The sequence below is a fragment of the Crocodylus siamensis genome, chromosome 4, assembly GCF_052110815.1.
Source record: "Crocodylus siamensis isolate JL-2025a chromosome 4, ASM5211081v1, whole genome shotgun sequence".
In the NCBI taxonomy this organism is placed as follows: domain Eukaryota; kingdom Metazoa; phylum Chordata; order Crocodylia; family Crocodylidae; genus Crocodylus; species Crocodylus siamensis.
Window position 1 is genome coordinate 246,949,123 of NC_143398.1, and position 18,666 is coordinate 246,967,788.

At 59.3% G+C, this 18,666-nt stretch overlaps 1 protein-coding gene and 1 pseudogene across 8 annotated transcripts; one reads left to right on the top strand and one right to left on the bottom strand.

Annotated features, from left to right (window-relative positions):
• The first annotated feature begins 93 nt into the window (after positions 1-93).
• PRKAG3 (protein kinase AMP-activated non-catalytic subunit gamma 3) lies at positions 94-18,622 on the top strand. 8 transcript variants are annotated; one of them, XM_090046171.1, is made up of 12 exons: positions 94-454; positions 4,973-5,332; positions 5,650-5,731; positions 5,953-6,011; positions 6,138-6,183; positions 6,531-6,585; positions 6,951-7,077; positions 9,947-10,112; positions 10,243-10,280; positions 11,555-11,701; positions 12,337-12,430; positions 12,520-13,422. In XM_090046171.1, the coding sequence occupies exons 1-12, from the start codon at positions 428-430 to the stop codon at positions 12,732-12,734; spliced, it is 1,416 nt and encodes a 471-aa protein (XP_089902297.1). In that variant the 5' UTR covers positions 94-427; the 3' UTR covers positions 12,735-13,422. The 8 variants fall into 8 exon arrangements, 7 of the variants coding, with proteins under 7 accessions (XP_089902297.1, XP_089902299.1, XP_089902298.1 ...); XM_090046173.1 differs by having other exon boundaries at positions 5,034-5,332; XM_090046172.1 differs by having other exon boundaries at positions 5,093-5,332.
• LOC149867787 (U2 spliceosomal RNA) lies at positions 3,996-4,198 on the bottom strand (annotated as a pseudogene).
• Positions 18,623-18,666: the final 44 nt, after the last annotated feature.

Sequence of the window (18,666 nt, forward strand, 5' to 3'; positions counted from 1 at the left end):
ACGTGGGGAAACAGGCAGGCTTGCGGGCGGGGGGGGGATGTTGCCTGGGCTCCACCCCCCCAGCCATGCAGAGGGCCGAGCCGCCTGGCCTGTGCTCCGAGAGGTTATGTGAGCTGCCCGGGCAGCTGTCCCGAAATTGGAGCCAGACCTTGTGGGGCGGGGGAGCAGGGTGGGGGGGGACCTTAACGGTGCAGGCTCCCAGGGGCCTGCTGTGCTGTGGGGCTGAGCCCCCTCTCCCAGGGGCTGGACAAACTTGGCCGTGCGTCCGCCTGGGCATCCCCCGTCTGTCTGCATCCATCAGCGCTGCCAGGGTCACGGTGCTGGGGCTCTGGTCTAGCAACCCCCCCACCCCCCCTCACAGGGCGTGGGGCCTGTGACACTCAATCTGCCTGCAGCCAGCTCAGAATAACAGCGCCGGGGCGGCTGCATGGAGCTGCCTGTCGCCACCCAGCAGGTACCAGCAGGGCACGGGGGTCTGGGGGGCCAGGGGCAGCCCCCACTGGGGGGACAGTCCCCAGGGGTGGGCCAAGGTCCAGGTGCACCAGCTCCTAGGCCCCTCCTGCCCCAGGCCTCTGGCACTTGCCAGCCTGGGGGTGCACCCCACTGTGGTCTGGAATCCCCCCCTGCCTTTCCCCCAGCCCCAAAGCAGGTCCCATGGCGGGGGCTCCACCCCCTGCGGGGTGGGGCTGGGCCCAGGCCTTGGGCTGCCCTGCTGGTGCCTCCCCAGCAGCAGGTGCAAGGCCCCGGTCACGGCAGTGTCCACCTCGCACTGCCTTCCGCCCTGCCAGGTCCGGCCACTGGACGCCTGGCTGCCCTCGCAGCAGGCAGGTGGGTTGGGGTGGCTGTGCAGTGTCGGTCCTCAGCATCGCTGGTGCCCCTCACTCCCGACCTACAGCCCCCTACTTCCACCTCCAGCCCTGCCAGTGCCTGTCCTGACCCACAGCTCCAGTTCCTTGCCCAGCCCTCCCAGTGCTCCTCACTCTCAACCCACAACCCACTCACATAGTCGGGGCAGCAGGGCAGGCCCTACAAGGAGAGGCGACAGGACCCGAACCCGTTCAGTCTCCACAAGAGAAGGCTGAGGGGGATCTCGTGGCCTGTTACAAACTAGTCGGGGGGACCAGCTGGCGCTGGGGGAGTCCCTGTTCCCCCGAGTACCGCCAGGAGTGACCAGGAGTGACGGTCACAAGCTGGCAGAGGGAGTTTCATAGATAGATTTCATAGACATTAGGGCTGGAAGGGACCTCGATAGATCGAGTCCAGCCCCCTGCCCAAAGGGCAGGAAGTCAGCTGGGGTCATAGGATCCCAGCAAGATAAGCATCCAATTTACTCCTGAAGGTGTTCAGTGTAGGTGCTTGAACCACCTCCGCTGGCAGACTGTTCCAGACCTTGGGGGCTCAGACAGTAAAGAAATTCTTCCTTATGTCCAGCCTGAAACAGTCTTGCAGGAGTTTGTGACCATTCGACCTCGTCATCCCTTGGGGCGCTCTGGTGAACAGACGTTTCCCCAGATCCTGGTGGTCACCCCGATAAACTTATAGGTGGCCATCAGATCACCCCTGAGCCTGCGCTTTTCCAGGCTAAAGAGTCCCGTGGCTCTCAGCCTGTCATCATAAGATCTGTTTTCCTGACCTCTGATCATGCGCGTGGCTCTCCTCTGGACTCTCTCAAGCTTCTCCACATCCTTTTTGAATTGTGGAGCCCAAAACTGGACGCAGGACTCCAGCTGCGGCCTCACCAAGGCCGAGTACAAGGGGAGAATGACGTCCCGGGATCTGCTCGAGAAGCACCTATGGATGTAAGCCAGTGTTTTGGTCACTTTACTAGCCGCAGCATCGCACTGCAGGCTCATGTTCATCTTGTGGTCAGTGATGACCCCCAAGTCTCTTTCTTCTGTAGTGCTAACCAACGTAGCGCTGCCGAGCCTATAAGGGTGCTGCAGGTTTTTCCTCCCAAGGTGGAGAACCTTGCATTTATCGGTATTAAACACCATGAGGTTCTCATCTGCCCATTTGCTGAGCTTGTCCAGTTCAGCCTGGATCACCCGCCTATCTTCTGGCGTGGATGCTTTGCCCCAAAGTTTGGTGTCATCGGCGAACTTGGCCGGTCCACTCCTGACTCCAATGTCCACATCATTAATGAAGATGTTGAACAGGATGGGTCCCAGGACAGAGCCTTGAGGGACCCCACTGGTCACAGGGCACCACGATGAGTGACTGCCATCAATCACAACCCTCTGGGTCCGACCACGAAGCCAATTTCCCAGCCAGCGGATCGTGGTGGAGCCAAGGCCACAACTGGGCAGTTTGGCCAAGAGGTGATCATGGGATACCAGATCAAAAGCTTTTTTGAAGTCAAGATATATGACATCAATCTCTTCTCCCTTGTCCAGGTGATAGGTCACCTGGTCGTAGAAGGAAATGAGATTAGTCAAACAAGACCTACCCGCAACAAACCCGTGCTGGCTATCCCTTAGGATGTTACCCTGGGCCAGTCCCTCAAGGATGGCCTCCTTAATAACTTTTCTAAGATCTTCCCCAGGATAGAAGTCAGGCTGATGGGCCTGTAGTTAGCCGGATCCACTCTCCTCCCTTTCTTGAAGATCAGCACCACATTGGCCTTCTCCCAGTCTTCGGGCACTACGCCAGAGCGCCAGGAGTTTTCAAAGACCCGTGCCAGGGGCTGGGCTATGACGCTCGCCAGCTCCTTGAGTGCCCTGGGGTGCAGGTTGTCAGGGCCAGCTGACTTGAAGGTCTCCAGCTTCTCAAGGTGTTCCTTCACGAGGTCAGCATTGATGGAGGGTAGGGGATCCCCATCACCCGGATCTCCCTGTCCCATAGCAGGCATGGGCGTCCCGTGTCACTGATGAAAGACTGACGCAAAGTACCTATTTAATAGGTTGGCGTTTTCCTGGGCGTCAGTTGTCAGTCGCCCCATCTGGTTTAGCAGGGGTCCGACGTTGTCCTCGCTTTTCCTCCAGCTCCCCACATATCTGAAAAAGGACTTTTTGTTGTCCTTGATGCCTGAAGCTAGTTGGAGTTCAGTTGCAGCCTTGGCTTTCCTGGTTTGCTCCCTGCAGGACCGGACCAGCGCGGAGTAATCCTCCTTGGAGGTGAATCCCATCCTCCATCCTTTGTAGGCTTTCCTTTTTAGCCGCAGGAGGTCCGCTAGGTCTCTGGAGAGCCAGGGGGGCTGCTGTGCCTTCTTGCTGCCTTTCCTCCGTATTGGAATAGATTTAGCTTGTGCACTGAGGATCGCTTCCTTGAGAAGCAACCACTCTTCTTGAACTCCCATCTCCCTGGGGTCATGGTCCCTAAGGGCCTGACCAACAAGCCTCTTGAGCTTGTCAAAGTCGGCTTTTCTGAAGTCAAGGACTTCTGTGTTGCTGACTGACTTGCCAGCTTTACGGCGGATGGTGAAGGTGCTCAGCTCGTGGTCGCTGTCACCCAGCTTTCCATCGATCACTAGGTCGCCGATTAGGTCGTCCCCCGTAGCCAGTACCAGGTCGAGCAGCGCTTTGCCTCTCGTTGGCCCATAGACTTCTTGAGTCAGGTAGAGGTCATCCACGCACGAGAGAAAGCTTTGCGCCCGCTCGGATTTAGCTGAGTGATCTTCCCACGAGATGTCCGGGTAATTGAAGTCACCCATGACAACCAAGGTCCTGGAGCAAGCGGCCTCAGTCAGTTCCCGGGCGAACTCCTGGTCAAGCTCGGGACTTTGGGTGGGAGGTCTGTAGCAGACTCCCGCCGTTGTGTCCCCTGTGCCGAATTCCCCACGAATTTTTACCCAGAGGGTCTCTAGCTGTCCATGCCGGTCGCCAACATCAGCTTGCAGGGACATGTAGCTTTCCTTCGCATAGAGAGCTACACCCCCGCCCCTTCTGTCAACACGATCACTCCTGTACAGGGTATCGCCCTCTATGCCCGTGGTCCAGTCATGGGTGGAGTCCCACCAGGTCTCCGTTATCCCATTTTTTTTTTTTTTTTTTTTCTGCTTTTTTTGCACCGGTCCTGGAAGCACTGTAATACCAGGTCAATGCATGGAGTGGATGGAGCACGCTCCGGTTCCACCACCCAATACCAAAAAGAATCTGCTCAATATAGACCTCCTATGGAGGACATATCAGAGACAATTACCCTGGGGAGCTCGCCTACGTGGCCAGGTAAGTACACTCTGGTAACCAACCAGAGCATCTCTATGGTTATCCCAGTGACGTCATATTTCTTTGCACTGAGCAGGAGGACGAGCTCGTCCTGCTTGTTGCCCAGGCTCCTGGCATTAGTGTACAGGCAGGGAAGTGTGCCCTTGGGGGCTCTTGCCTTGCCCACAGATTGTGCCAGGGCTGGGGCAGGGGTGGGCTCCCTTAAGTGCCTTGGTCCGCTGGCTTTGCAAGGGCCGTTCAGCGGGCCAGCAGGGGCAGTAGTCCCCCCATCCCCCAGCGGGCTTAGTTTAAAGCCGGGTGGAGCAGGTCAGCCAGCCTGGCTGAGGAGAGCCTCCTCCCCTCTAGATTCAGACTAGACATCAGGAGGTGACTTCACGGTCAGGGCGGCTAGGATCTGGAACCAGCTTCCAAGAGAAGGGGTGCTGGCTTCTACCCTGGGAGTCTTCAAAAGGAGGATAGATGATCACCTTGCTGGGGCTATTTGACCCCAGTACTTTTTCCTGCCAGGGCAGGGGGTCGGACTAGATTATCTGCTCAGGTCCCTTCCAACCCTACTAACTGTGAAACCCAGGGCTCTCCCGAGTCCCCTCCATCCTGTCTCTCTGCTATCTTGGGGACCCCCTCCCAGTCTGCCCTTGCCAGCTGAGCTGTCTCTTCCAGCCCTGGAGTCAGGAGTGAGGGGCACCAGCAGGGCTGGGGGGCTGCAGGTCGGGAGCAAGGGGCACCGGCAGGGTTGAAGGGCTGGAAATGAGGTTGCTCCCTGTAATCCCCACAGGGGGCAAAACAACAGGGTTCCTGCCCCCCCCCAGCATCACAGCCACAGGCCCCTGAGCTGCCCCTGCCTCACGAGGCTCCTGCTCGTCCCTCCAGGCTCCCACGGGCCCTGTGCTGGGGGGCTGGGCCTGGGGGACGCAGGAGCCGACGTGCAGGGCATGGAGCCTGAGGCCACGGAGCCAGAGGCCGTGCAGCCGGAGCCCCAGGCCACAAGCTCGGGCACGCCGGAGCCGGAGCCGGAGCCGGTGCTGGACGCGGAGCTGCTGGGGCTGGGCCCGGATGTGGAGTTCCAGGCACCGGACGCCGAGGCGTACATGCGCTTCATGATGAGCCACTGCTGCTACGACGCCATGCCCACCAGCTCCAAGCTCGTCGTCTTCGAGACTTCACTTGAGGTGCGGCCGGGGGTCGTGGGGGCCGGAGCCTGCGGCTCTAGGGCTGGGCTGGCGCTGGGGGGGTCTGGGCTGTCAAGAGGCAGGGGCTGAGAGCCTGTGGTCTCCGAGAGGGGCTGTGGCTTCTGGGGGGGTGAGGGGGGGAAATAGTCTCTAGGGAAGGGGCTGTGGCCCCAGGGGGTTGGCCATTGTCTCAGGTCAGCTCTGGTCTTGGAGAGTGACCTGGATCTTTGGCGGCGACCGTGGCCCTGGGGGGATTGGCTGTGGCCTGGTGCCTGCCCCACCCCTCCTGAAGTCTTCCCTCCCCACTCCCACCCCAGATCAAGAAGGCCTTCCTGGCCATGGTGGCTAACGGCGTGCGGGCGGCACCACTGTGGGACAGCCGGCAGCGGTGCTTTGTGGGTGAGTGCAGGCCCATGGCCTCGGGGTAGCTGTGGTCCTTTGCTCAGGTCTTGGGGGTTGGGGGGGACTGTGGGTTCTGGGGGTGCAGGTGTGGTCTGGGGGCTGCGGTGATCTCTAGGGGAGGGACTGTGGCCTCTTGGGGGTGGCCACACTCTTCAGGGCCTGCTGGGGGGGCCTCTGATCTCAGGGACCCCCTGATGTTCCCCCCTGCCCCCCTGTAGGCATGCTCACCATCACAGACTTCATTAACATCCTGCACCGCTACTACCGGTCACCCTTGGTGAGTTGTGGCCCCAGGGGGTGTGGGAGAAGTGTGCCAGGTGGGACCCCCCCATGGGTGCTGTGGCCCCTGTGCAAAGACCCTCCCCTCCCCCAGTTGCTCACTCCTCCCCCCCATGCTCTGCAGGTGCAGATCTATGAGATCGAGCAGCACAAGATTGAGACCTGGAGAGGTGAGATCACATGTGCACACGTGTGCAGGTGGGAGACTGTGTGTGTGTGTGTGTGTGCTTGTGAGCATGTGTGGATGTGAGGAGGAGGGGGCTTCATGCAGGGTCAGGGCGCACAGATCTGACACAAGCCACTACTGTGAAACATCCAAGGCAGGGCGTGGATGTGTGTGTGTGTGTGTGTGTGTGTGTGTGTGTGTGTGCATAGGTGTGTGTGCATGTGCATGCCTCTGTGCCTGTATGTGCATGTGCCTACTTGTGCATGCCTGCTTTCATGTACATATACATGTGTGTGCATCTGTGTACATGTGCTGCCTCCACCCCCTCTCACACTCTCTGCTTCCCCGTAGAGGTTTACCTGCAAGGCTCCTGCAAACCCCTCGTCTTCATCTCCCCCAATGACAGGTAACTGACAACCCCCGCCCCCCCCCGCCAGGCAGGGAACCCTGGGGAGGCAGGGGCAGCTCTAAGCCAATCCCCCAGGTAGCTGGGACCCCCATCAGGGTCTTTCCCAGCACTCAGGGGGCTGGGCACTAGGGTCAGGGTCAGGGAGGGGGAGGTGAAGGCAGTGAAGATGGGAGGGGTAGGAATGGGACCCAGGAGTCTGGGCCCCTGAGCTATGTGTGATGGGGTGGAGGTGGGGGGGCTTGGCAGGCTGGAGCCACCCAGCCCAGGTGCCCCACCTACTATGGTCAGAGCCAAGGACCTGGAGCTGGGCAGGGGGGCCCCAGCTACCCCCCCATGCTACCCCTGGGCCTTGCTCCCCCCAGCCTCTTTGATGCTGTCTACTCACTGATCAAGCACAAAATCCACCGGCTGCCCGTGATCGAGCCAGCGTCGGGTGATGTCCTGCACATCCTCACACACAAGCGCCTGCTCAAGTTCCTCCACATTTTCGTGAGTGGCATGGGGGGGGCCCTGCCTTGCCCTTGTCTGTGGCAGCAGGAGGTGTGTGTGGCAGGGGCCATACCTGAAACATGCCTGGCAGGGTGGAGAGGCATACTAGGGGTACCTGGAGGTTGAGCTGGGTGCAGAGGGCCTGGCGTGTGCGAACCACATGCGTGTGGAAAGGTGATGGGCACACATTGCATATGGGCAAGAAGGTGTGTGAGCCAAGAGATGAGCACACATATGCAGTGCCATTGGGTATGTGTCTGCATGCGGGAGTTATGTGCTTGTGTGTGGTTGTGAGCACATACGTGCAGTGTGTGTGCACATGCATGCCCCCAGCAGGCTTGTACAAACACACATATGTAGCAGGGTGAGCACACGTGCTGTGTGCATATGGATGTGTGTGTGTGCATGCGTGCAGAGGGCAAGTGTGTGTGAGCACATGTTCAGTGTATGGGTGGGAGTGTATACATGCAGGAGGCATACATGTAGTGGGGTGAGCACACGTGTGCACATGGGTGTGCATGCATGCAGAGGACAAGCATGTGTGTATGGGTGAGCACACATATGCAGCATATGTTTGGGTAGAGGTGTGCAAGCATGCAGGGGGCATGCTCCTCCTTAAGGAGACGATCCTCCAAGCCCAAGGGGTGACAGTCCCAACGCGAGTCAAAGGGGTCAAGAGTGCTCAAAAGCCCCCCTGGCTCACCAAAGGCATTCAGGAACATCTGAAAGCCAAAAAGGAGGTGTGTATCCAGTGGAAGCGGTGGGGGCTATCACCAAAGACGAATATACTTCCACCACTCGGGTCTGTAGGGAGGCTGTTAGGAAAGCTAAGGCAGAGAGGGAACTAGGGCTAGCATCAAGGACAACAAAAAGTCCTTTTTTAAATATATAGGGAGTAAAAAGAAGGCACCAGGCAACATGGGGTCCCTGCAGGATACGCTAGGCAATCTGGTGGTTGCACCAGAGGAAAAGGCAGACCTTTTTAACAATTTCTTTGCCTCCATTTTTCTGAGCAGGGACTGGGACATCTCTCCCACTGGGATACAGAACGGACTCAGGAGAAACTCCGCCAGGCCTAGGGTCAGGGAGGACCGAGTCAGGGAACTTCTGGAGGGGCTGGACATGTTCAAACCAGCAGGTCCAGACACTCTTCACCTCAGAGTGCTGAGGAATTGGCAGGGGTCATTGCGGGACCCCGGCATGGCTTTATGAGCACTTGTGGTGCTCTGGCGAGGTGCTGGAGGACTGGAAAAGGGCCAATGTGGTCCCCATTTTCAAAAAAGGGAGGAAAGAGGACCCAGGAAACTATAGGCCCATTATTATTACTTCAGTCCTTGGGAAGCTCTTTGAGAAGATTATCCAGGAGCACATCTGGGAAGGACTGGCAGGGGAGACCATGTGCAGGGGCAACCGACACAGGTTCATTAGCAGCAGGTCCTGTCAGACCAACCTGGTGGCCTTCTGCAACCAGATCACAAAATCTTTAGATGCAGGGGTAGCAGTGGACATCGTCTTTCTGGACTTCGGGAAGGCCTTCGACACTGTCTCCCACCCCATTCTCATTAAAAAGCTAGGCAACTGTGGCACTGATGCCTACAGAGTCAGGTGGGTCACTAGTTGGCTGAGGGACTGCACCCGAAGAGTGATGGTAGATGGGTCATATTCAACCTGGAGGGACGTGGGCAGCAGGGTCCTCCAGGGCTCGGTCCTCGGGCCCGCACTGTTGAACAGCTTCATTAGTGACTTGGACTAGGGGGTAAAAAGCACCCTGTTCAAATTTGCTGATGACACTAAGATGTGGGGGGACGTGGGCACGTCAGAAGGGAGGGACAGGCTGCAATCGGACCTAGACAGGTTACAGGGGTGGGCGGATGAGAACCGGATGGGATTCAACACCGACAAGTGCAAGGTGCTGCACCTGGGCAGGAAGAACCGGCACCATACCTACAGGTTGGGGAACTCCCTTCTCATCAGGGCAGAGGCAGAAAAGGGTCTTGGAGTCATCACTGATGCCAAGATGAACATAGGCCAGCAGTGTGGGGACGCGGTCAGGAAGGCCAACTGCACCTTGTCGTGCATCCACAGGTGCATCTCGAGCAGGTCCAAGGAGGTGATCCTCCCCCTCTACGCGGCACTGGTCAGGCCGCAGCGGGAGTACTGCATCTAGTTCTGGGCGCCGCACTTCAGGAGGGATGTGGACAACATGGAGAGGGTCCAGAGGAGGCCACTCGTATGATCAGGGGACAGCAGGGCAGGCCCTACAAGCAGAGGCGACGGGACCTGAACCTGTTCAGCCTCCACAAGAGAAGGCTGAGGGGGATCTTGTGGCCTGTTACAAACTAGTCAGGGGGGATCAGCAGGCATTGGGGGAGTCCCTGTTCCCCCGAGCACGGCCAGGAGTGACCAGGAATAACGGTCACAAGCTGGCAGAGGGAGATTCAGACTAGACATCAGGAGGCGCGACTTCACGGTCAGGGCGGCTAGGGTCTGGGACCAACTTCCAAAAGAAGTGGTGCTGGCTCCTACCCCGGGGGGCTTTGAAAGGAGGCTGGATAATTCCTAGCTGGGGTCATATGAGCTTAAACTTACCAAGGGGCATATGAGCCAGTATTCATTCCTGCCATGGCAGGGGGTCAGACTTGATGATCTGCTCAGGTCCCTTCCGACCCTACATCTATGGATCTATGTGGGCGGATATGCAAGTGAGCTGGACGCATGAGAACATGCATGCTGCGTATATGCGTGTGTGCAGGATCATGCGTGCAGCATGTACAGCATTTGTGTGTGCAGGCAACAATGTGCATGGGTCAGCCCAAGTGTGGGGGGGTGCGATCACACGTGCAGGTGTGTGCAGCTGGGCTGCTTGCAGGGCGCAACTATCCCGAAGCCGCGGTTTCTGCAGAAAACCATCCAGGAGCTGGGCATTGGCACCTTCCGCAACGTGGCCATGGTGCACGAGGCAGCGCCTGTCTATGACGCCCTTGAGATCTTTGTCGACCGCCGGATCTCTGCCCTGCCAGTCGTCAACGAAGCTGGTACTGGTGCACCCTTTCCCCCGTGTCCTGCCCCATGCCTGGGTTGCCCCCACCGCCTACTCATTGGGGGTGTGTGGGATCCCATCCCTGCTGCCCCTGGCCCTGACACTTCTCTCCCATGTCCCCGCAGGGAAGGTCGTGGGGCTGTACTCCCGCTTTGACGTCATTGTGAGTGCCAGGGGCAGGCATGGTGGGCGTGGGGGGGCTCTGTCCATGCTGCCTCAGGGGGGCGGGAGCGAACAACAGCTGCTCCACAACCTCAGAGCTGCAGGGGCACCTACTCTGGGGCAGGGACCAGCCCCGATTGCCAAGGGGCGGTTGTGCATGTGTGTGCAGGGGTGAGCACGTGTGTGTGCTTGTGCATGCATGCAGTGCTTGTGCATGTGTGTGCGTGGAGATGAGCGCACGTATGCATTGTGTGTTCTTGTGTATGTATGCAGGGGTTGTACACATGTGCTGGAGTGAACATACATGTGTACTATATGTTGTGCATGCATGCAGGGGTTGTGCACATGTGTATGCACCTGCAGGGGGTGTATGCATGTGTGTATTGGGGTGAGCACATGTGTGCAGCAGGTATGCACGTGGGTCAGGGTTGTGCATTTGTGTTCTTGTGTATGTATGCAGGCATTGTACACGTGGGTGTGGGAGTGAGCACATGTATGCAGTGTGTGTGTGTACATATTCTTGTGCATGTGTGCAGGGGTTGTGGCACGTGTGTGAATGGAGATGAGCACACAGAAGCAGCATGTGTGTGGGCATGCCTACAGGGGGTATGTGCATGGGTGTCGGTGTGAGCATGTGTGCAGTGTGTGCATGCTTGCAGGAGTTATGTGTGTCTGTGTGTGTGTATGGGAGATCAGTACATGTGTGCAGTGTGTGTTTGAGGGGAGTGTGCACGCATGTGTGGAGGGGTGGAGGGGAGACTTCTGAAGTAATCCCCAGGGCAGTGGGGTCTGGTACCAAGTGCAGTGTGCCAGTGTGGCACCAAGGGGTGGCAGGGTGAGCACCCCCCATGCACGTGTGTGTGTGCTTGCACACATGCTTCCTGCATGCATGTACTGCCGTGGTATGCTCACCCCCCACACACGCACAGCCCCCACAGGCATGCCTACCTATACACACATTACACGTGTAGGCTCACCTCCACACATGCACAACTCCTGCAGACATGCACACCCACACGCTGCACATGTGCATGTCCCCTCTCTCACACACACACACACACACACACACACACACAACCCCTGCAGGTATACAAATGCTGCACACACATGCTCACCCCTGCCTACTTAGCCAGTGAGAGCTCTCCCTCCACCCCCAGGCTGGGCCGGGGACTCCTCCATGTCCAAGAGCTGCAGCCAGGGTCCTGCCAGTGGGGTTGGGGGGATGTCCTGGCTGGGACCCAGCTCCAGGTCCAACCCCTGGGTCTCTTCCCGCAGCACCTGGCGGCACAGAAGACCTACAACAACCTGGACGTGAGCGTGGGCGAGGCCTTGCGGCAGCGCAGCCTCAGCCTGGAGGGCGTCCTCACCTGCTACCCCCACGAGACCATGGAGGCCGTCATTGACCGCATCACCAGTGAGCAGGTCGGTCTCTGGTCCCCTCACCTCAAACACCCCTGTCTGGGCCCTTCACCCCCTCACTGGGCTCTGGACCCCGTCCCGGGCTCCAGGACATGAGAGCAACCTGTAAGTGCACGAAATGCTGCAGAGACGAGGGGGAGCAGCTTCTCTCCCCAGGTGCCCAGAGAAAGCAGGGGGTGCCCACAAAGGTGCCCAGAGCAGGGAAGGCCTTAGAGGTCCCTGCCCAGGGCTGGAGGTTGCAGCCAGGCAGGTTAGATTTGGGCAGATGCCTCTGCAGGGATTTGCCCCCTGCTCAGCCTGGCCCAGCCTGGGGGGAGGAGGTTTCCCCTCCCTCTGCAGCGGGACAAGGCCTGGGCCTGGGCTCTCTCCAGAGCCCACCAACCCCCCTGGCAGCAGCAGGATGTTGGCGGCCACAGTCCTTCTGCTTTCCTGGGGACGGGGGCGGAAGTGATGCCAGGGACTTTGTCAGGAGCTCCGAGGTCACACATGGGGTTTGTCTGGGCAGGTTTGGATGGGACGGATCCTGCCTTGGGCTGCCTCAGCTCCTGGTCGTCCCCAGGATGCTGGGATTTCTTGTCTGTGCCTACCTCCGTGCCTATGGCCAGGCTGAGCTCTGACCTGCCCCGTGCCCCCGACAGGTCCATCGCCTGGTTCTGGTGGACGAGCAGCACTTCCCGCGAGGCATCATCTCGCTGTCTGACATCCTCCAGGCGCTGGTGCTCACGCCCGCAGGTATCGATGCTCTTAACTCTTAAGCCCACGACGCTCCATCCTTTCTCCATTTCCACCCTCCATTTTCTCCGCTTCTCTCTCCGGCTCAGGTAGGCTCTGCCCCCCAATCGCCCCCCCACCCCTGCCGCATGCCCCTGCCTGGCTGCCCTGGGGCTGGGAGGGCCCCGTGCCTGCCTCGCGCTCAGGTCTGTATCCCGTGCCGGCAAATCCCTTGGCATCTCCACGTACCATGGATGGGCACCCCCATGCCCCCTCGATGCACCCAGCCACCGCTCCCTGGCTGCAGCTGTCCTGTTGGCCCTGACCACCCCCATCCCCCCCAGTCCTTGTGCCCCTGGCAGAGGAGCCCCTGAAATGCAGCAGGTGGTGATCTGTGGGCAGGCGGGGTGGGACGGGGGGGTGTTTCCCTCACCTCCTGGTTCAAGCCTGGTGCTCTCCACCCCAGGGTGCTGAGGGAATTGGCAGGGGTTATCGAGGGGTCCCAGCACGGCTTTACGAGCACTTGTGGTGCTCTGGCCAGCTGCCAGACGACTGGAAGAAGGCCAATGTAGTCCCCATTTTATTCATGGTTTCATAGTAGCTGGGGTCAGGAGGGACCTGATCAGATCATCTTGCCTGACCCCCTGCCATAGGCAGGAATGAATGCTGGGTTCACAAGACCCCAGGGAGGTGATCATCTAACCTCTTGAATTCGCCCAAAGTAGGGGCGAGGACCGCTTCCCTGGGAAGCTGGTTCCAGATTTTGGCCACCCTAACTGTAAAATATTGCCGTCTGATCTCTAACCTAAGCCTGTTTTCCATCAGCTTATTACCATTGTTCCTCATCACCCCAGGTGGTGCTGCAGAGAAAAGGGATCTTATTTGCTGTTGATCTCCCCTGAGGAGTTTGTAGGCACCCCCCTCAGCTTCCTCTTGCTGAGGCTGAACAGGTTCAGGTCCCTCAGTCTCTCTTCATAGGGCCTGTCCTGCTGCTTTCTCACCAAGTGGGTGGCCCTCTCCTCTGGACCCTCTCCAGGCTGCCCACATCCCTCCTGAAGTGCGGCAGCCAGAACTGGACGCAGTACTCCAGCTGCGGCCTGACCAGTGCCGCATAGAGGGGGGGGATCACCTCTCTGGACCGGCTGGAGATGCACCTTTGGAGGCATGACACGGTGCAGCTGGCCTTGCTGGCTGCGGTCTGGCATTGGTGGTTCATGTTCATCCTGGAGTCAGTAATGACTCCAAGATCCCTTTCCACCTCTGCTTTCAAGAGGGTAACTCCCCAGCCTGTCTGTGTGCTGTGGACTCCTTCTCCCCAGGGGCAGCACCCTGCATTTGTCTACGTTCAACCCCATCCTGTTCTCATCTGCCCACTTCTGCAGTCTGTCTAAATCTAGTTGCAGCCTCTCTCCCTTCAAGTGTGCCCACCTTGCCCCACATCTTAGTGTCATCAGCAGACTTGGACAGCTGCTTTCCACCCCCTCGTCCAAGTTGCTGATGAAGATGTTAAACGGTCCAGGCCTGAGGACCGAGCCCTGCGGGACCCCACTGCTCACATCTCGCCAGTCCACCACCACCCTGTGGGTGCACCCCGTCAGCCAGTTTTTTACCCACCCAACTGTGCAGGCATCAATGCCACAGTCACTTAATTTATTGATGAGGATGGGGTGAGAGACGGTGTCAAAGGCCTTCCTAAAGTCCAGAAAGACTACATCCATGGCGACACCATCATCCAAGGATTGAGTCACCTGGTCATAAAAGGCAACCAGGCTGGTCAGGCAGGACCTGCCTTTGATGAACCCATGCTGGTTGCCCCTGAGCACGATCTCCCCTGCTGCCCCCACAGATCTGCTCCTTGATCATCCTGTCCAAGATCTTCCCGAACACCCAGGTGAGGCTTACAGGCCGATAGTTACCTGGGTCCTCCCTCCTCCCTTTCTTGAAAATGGGGACCACATTAACCAGTTCCAATCCCACGAATGCTCATACAGCCAGGCCAAGGGCTCCGCAATGACCCCTGCCAGCTCCCACAACACCCTTGGGTGGAGGGCATCTGGACCTGCAGATTTAAAAATGTCCAGCCCTTCCAGAATATCCCTAACTACACCTGCCCTGACCCAAGGCCTGACAGAGCTGTCCCCAAGATTGTCCCTACCTCTGGTCGGTGGGATGTCCCGGCCCCTGTTCAAGAAAACAGAGGCAAAGAAACTGTTAAAAATATCAGCTTCCTTGTCTGCCGTAGCCACAAGATTACCGTTTGCATCTTGCAGGGACCCTACATTGCCTGGTTCCCGCTTCTTGCTCCCAATGTACTTGAAAAAGGACTTTTTGTTGTCCTTAGTCCTGGATGCTAGCCTGAGCTCCATCCCCATCTTGGCCTTCCTAATAGCCCTCCTACCCCCCCAGGCCAAGGAGGAGTACTCCTGCTTGGTGACCGCTCCTCCCTCCCACTGGCTGTACACCCAGCTTTTAGTCCTCAGGCATTGCTGAGTGCCCTTGCCGAGCCAAGGGGGTTTCTGAGCACTCTTACCCCCCTTGCTTCTCCCAGGGACTGTTAGCCTTTGGGCCTGGAGGATCGTCCCCTTAAGGTACAACCATCCCTCGTGGACTCCCATCTCCTCTACCCTCTGAGCCCTCAGCGCCTCCCCCACTACGCTCCTAAGCTTATTGAAGCTGGCCCTTCTGAAGTCAAGGGCTTTAGCCTTGGTGTGAGCCCCCAGTGCCCACCCCTACCCCAAGCAATAGCTGCTGTAGCTACAAGCGCCGGGCCAGGGGCAGCATCACCCCGGCACCTGCTCCCAGCCCAGCCCAGCTCCAGGTGCCTAAAGGTCAAGGGTCAAATGTGCCTAGGCCTTGGCACAAGCCCAGAGCCCTCGTGGGATAGTGAAACCCAGCAGGTGATGATCGCTATTGCCCAGGTGGTCAAGGACCTGCAGTCCCCTCACCAGGTCACCCCCCATGGCCAGGACCAGGTCCAGCAAAAAAGGGAGGGGGAAGGACCTGGGCAACTATAGGCCCATTAATCTTATTTCGATCCAGGGGAAGCTCTTTGAGAAGATTATCCAGGAGCACATCTGGGAGGGGCCAGCAGTGGGGATGATGCTCAGGGGCAACCAACACGGGTTCATTAGCAGCAGGTCCTGTCAGACCAACCTGGTGGCCTTCTACGACCAGGTCACCAAATCCTTAGAAGCAGGCGTTGCGGTGGATGTAGTCTTCCTGGACTTTGGGAAGGCCTTTGATACTGTCTCTCACTCCATCCTCATTAAAAAGCTAGGCGACTGTGGCACTGCTGCCTACACAGTCAGATGGGTCACAAATTGGCTGAGGGGCCGCACTCAGAGTGGTAGTAGATGGGTCATAATTGACCTGGAGGGATGTGGGCAGGGGGGGTCCCCCAGGGCTCGGTCCTCAGGCCCGCACTGTTCAACATCTTCATCAGTGACTAGGACGAGGGGGTAACAAGCACCTGTTCAAATTTGCAGTCGACACTCAGATGTGGGAGGAAGTGCACGCGCTAGATGGGAGGAATAGCTTACAATCGGACCTAGACAGGTTACAGGAGTGGGCAGATGTGAATAGGATGGGATTCAACACCGACAAGTGCAAGGTGCTGCACCTGGGGAGGAAGAGCCAGCACCATACCCACAGGCTGGGGAACTCCCTTCTTGTCAGGGCAGAGGCAGAAAAGGATCTGAGGGTCGTCATTGATGCCAAGATGAACATGGGCTGGCAGTGTGGGGACGCGGTCAGGAAGGCCAACCGCACCTTGTCGTGCATCCACAGATGCATCTCGAGCAGGGCCAGGGAGGTGATCCTCCCCCTCTACGCGGCACTGGTCAGGCCGCAGCGGGAGTACTGCGTCCAGGTCTGGGCGCTGGACTTCAGGAGGGACGTGGACAGCATGGAGAGGGTCCAGAGAAGGCCATTCGCATGGTCAGGGGACAGCAGGGCAGGCCCTACGAGGAGAGGCGACAGGGTCTGAACCTGTTCAGCCTCCACAAGAGAAGGCTGAGGGGGGATCTTGTGGCCTGTTACAAACTAGTCAGGGGGGACCAGCAGGCATTGGGGGAGTCCCTGTTCCCCCGAGCACCGCCAGGAGTGACCAGGAATAACGGTCACAAGCTGGCAGAGGGCAGATTTAGGCTAGATATCAGGAGGCGACTTCACGGTCAGGCGGCTAGGGCCTGGAACCAGCTTCCAAGAGAAGTGGTGCTGGCTCCTGCCCTGGGGGACTTCTAAAGGAGATTTGACAGTTACCTAGCTGGGGTCACATGAGCCAGTATTCATTCCTTCCCAGGGCAGGGGGTCAGACTTGGTGATCTATTAAGGTCCCTTCCAACCCTACATCTATGAACCTATGAATCTGCCTGCAAGCCAGGCTTGGCCCTTTGCTTCTCCCTAACCTGGCAGGGCTTCACTGCGTTGGGAGCAGATGGGCAGTATCCCCTGGGGGGCACGACCTCAGCTGGCTGGTGTGCAAGACTGACACGGCCTGGCATGAGCAGAGACCCCTCTCTATTAGCGGCACCTCCTCGCCCCCCCACCAACATGGCATTGAGGGGGCAAAGACTGCCAGCTGCCACGGATCCTTGCATGCAGCATGGGGCAGCTTGCGGCTGTCACTGTCTACAGGCCTTGAGGGCCCCGAGCCGCCCACCAGCCACGTGGTGCCCGTGCTCTGTCCCCCCCACGCCCTCCTGCCAGCTGTGCTCCATGTGGCCACGTGTGTGGGGTGATGTCTGTCGAGTGCCAGGGGTGGGGCTGCCTGGAGCTAACACTCCCCCCCACCCCCAGTGCCTGCCTTGGGCCACTGTCCTCAGCCCTGGCGCCAGGCGTAGTGCCATGGCCCCAGGGGTGGTTCGGCACACGGCGCTGGCTGCCACTCAGGGTAACAGGCAGGGGTGGGCTTGGAGTAGTGGGCTCTGCAGCACGGGAGGGTGCAAGGCGAGGCTGGGCGGGAGGGTCGAGGCGCAGGGATGCCTGTGCTCTGCTGGGGGTTGTCCCAGGCTGGGGCTGCCCCCCACCCCCTGGGGTCAGGGGGTTGAAGCCCCCGCAGAGGCACTGAGTGCTGGGGGCTGTGCCAATGCTCCTGCTGGGATTCAGCCCCGCAGGGTCCTGGCTGGAGGCTCTTGCCCTCCCTCTCACGTTGCCTGGGGGAGGGTGGGGGGCAAGCAGGGATTTGCCCCCTGCTTAGCCTGGCCTGGATGGGGGGGTTTCCCCTCCCTCTGAAGGGGGCAGGGCCTGGGCTCTCCCCAGCACCCACCAACCTCCCAGGCAGCAGCAGGACGTTGGGGCCATGGCCCCCTGTATCCTGGGGTGGAGGCAATGCCTAGGCTGTGTCGGGGTGACGGTGTCATGCGGCTCCAAGGTCTCACACAGGGTTTGTCGGGGGAGGTTGAACGGGGCTGACCCTGCCTCGGGCTGGATGCAACCCTGCAGCTCCCTGCCAGGGGCTCTGGGACTCTGCAGTGCCTCAGTGGGGGGCTGGGAAAAGGTGTGGGAGGGGGATGTGACCTCCCACTTCTGCCCCCCTTGACCCCCTGCCCCCTTCTCTGCAGGCATCGACTGGAGCTCGCTCTGAGGAGCTGCTGCCCCCGGGAAGAACCACAGCTCTGGCAAGGGACCCGGCCTGCTTGCTGTGCTCGGCGGGGAGGAGTGAAGCTGTCTTGGCATCACCTTCCCTGGGACCTGAGACGACGCCTGTCTGGTACCCAATGCCCTGCCCGCGGTGCGAGGCTCTGACCTTCGCATGGACCGGACAGGCGGCCAGACCCAGTCCTGCCACCCATGCCCAGGGGGAGACTTACAGGGAATGGGTTTGCTGGCGTGGGGCTGGGGGGGCACGGCTATGCTCAGCCGGTCTGGTCCTGTCTGTGCTTCTCGTGCTCAACCAGACATGGGGCTGCTTGCCCCCTTGCTTCTCCCTGCAAGGCCCTGGACCCCTGGGTCCCATAACTGGGCCATGGACAGCGCCAGAGGGCTCTGGGCTTGTGCCAAGGCCTAGGCACATTTGACCCTTGACCTTTAGGCACCTGGAGCTGGGCTGGGCTGGGAGCAGGTGCCGGGGTAATGCTGCCCCTGGCCCGGCGCTTGCAGCTACAGCAGCTATTGCTTGGGGTAGGGGTGGGCACTGGGGGCTGTTACTTGCCCCTGGCTGCCCCCCGCCCTCCTCCTGCTTCTTGGAGCTGTGAAATAAATTGTGGGACTGCACTGGCTCCATGTGGCTCCGTGACAAGGGCAGGGAGGTCCCCCCC

Excerpts from the sequence above, each read along its gene's own strand:
- PRKAG3 (XM_090046167.1), top strand. The coding sequence starts at position 3,809 with ATGCCGGTCGCCAACATCAGCTTGCAGGGACATGTAGCTTTCCTTCGC. Across the intron at positions 5,732-5,952 it reads CCGGCAGCGGTGCTTTGTGG|GCATGCTCACCATCACAGAC; the intron begins GTGAGTGCAGGC and ends GCCCCCCTGTAG. Across the intron at positions 10,113-10,242 it reads GCCAGTCGTCAACGAAGCTG|GGAAGGTCGTGGGGCTGTAC; the intron begins GTACTGGTGCAC and ends ATGTCCCCGCAG.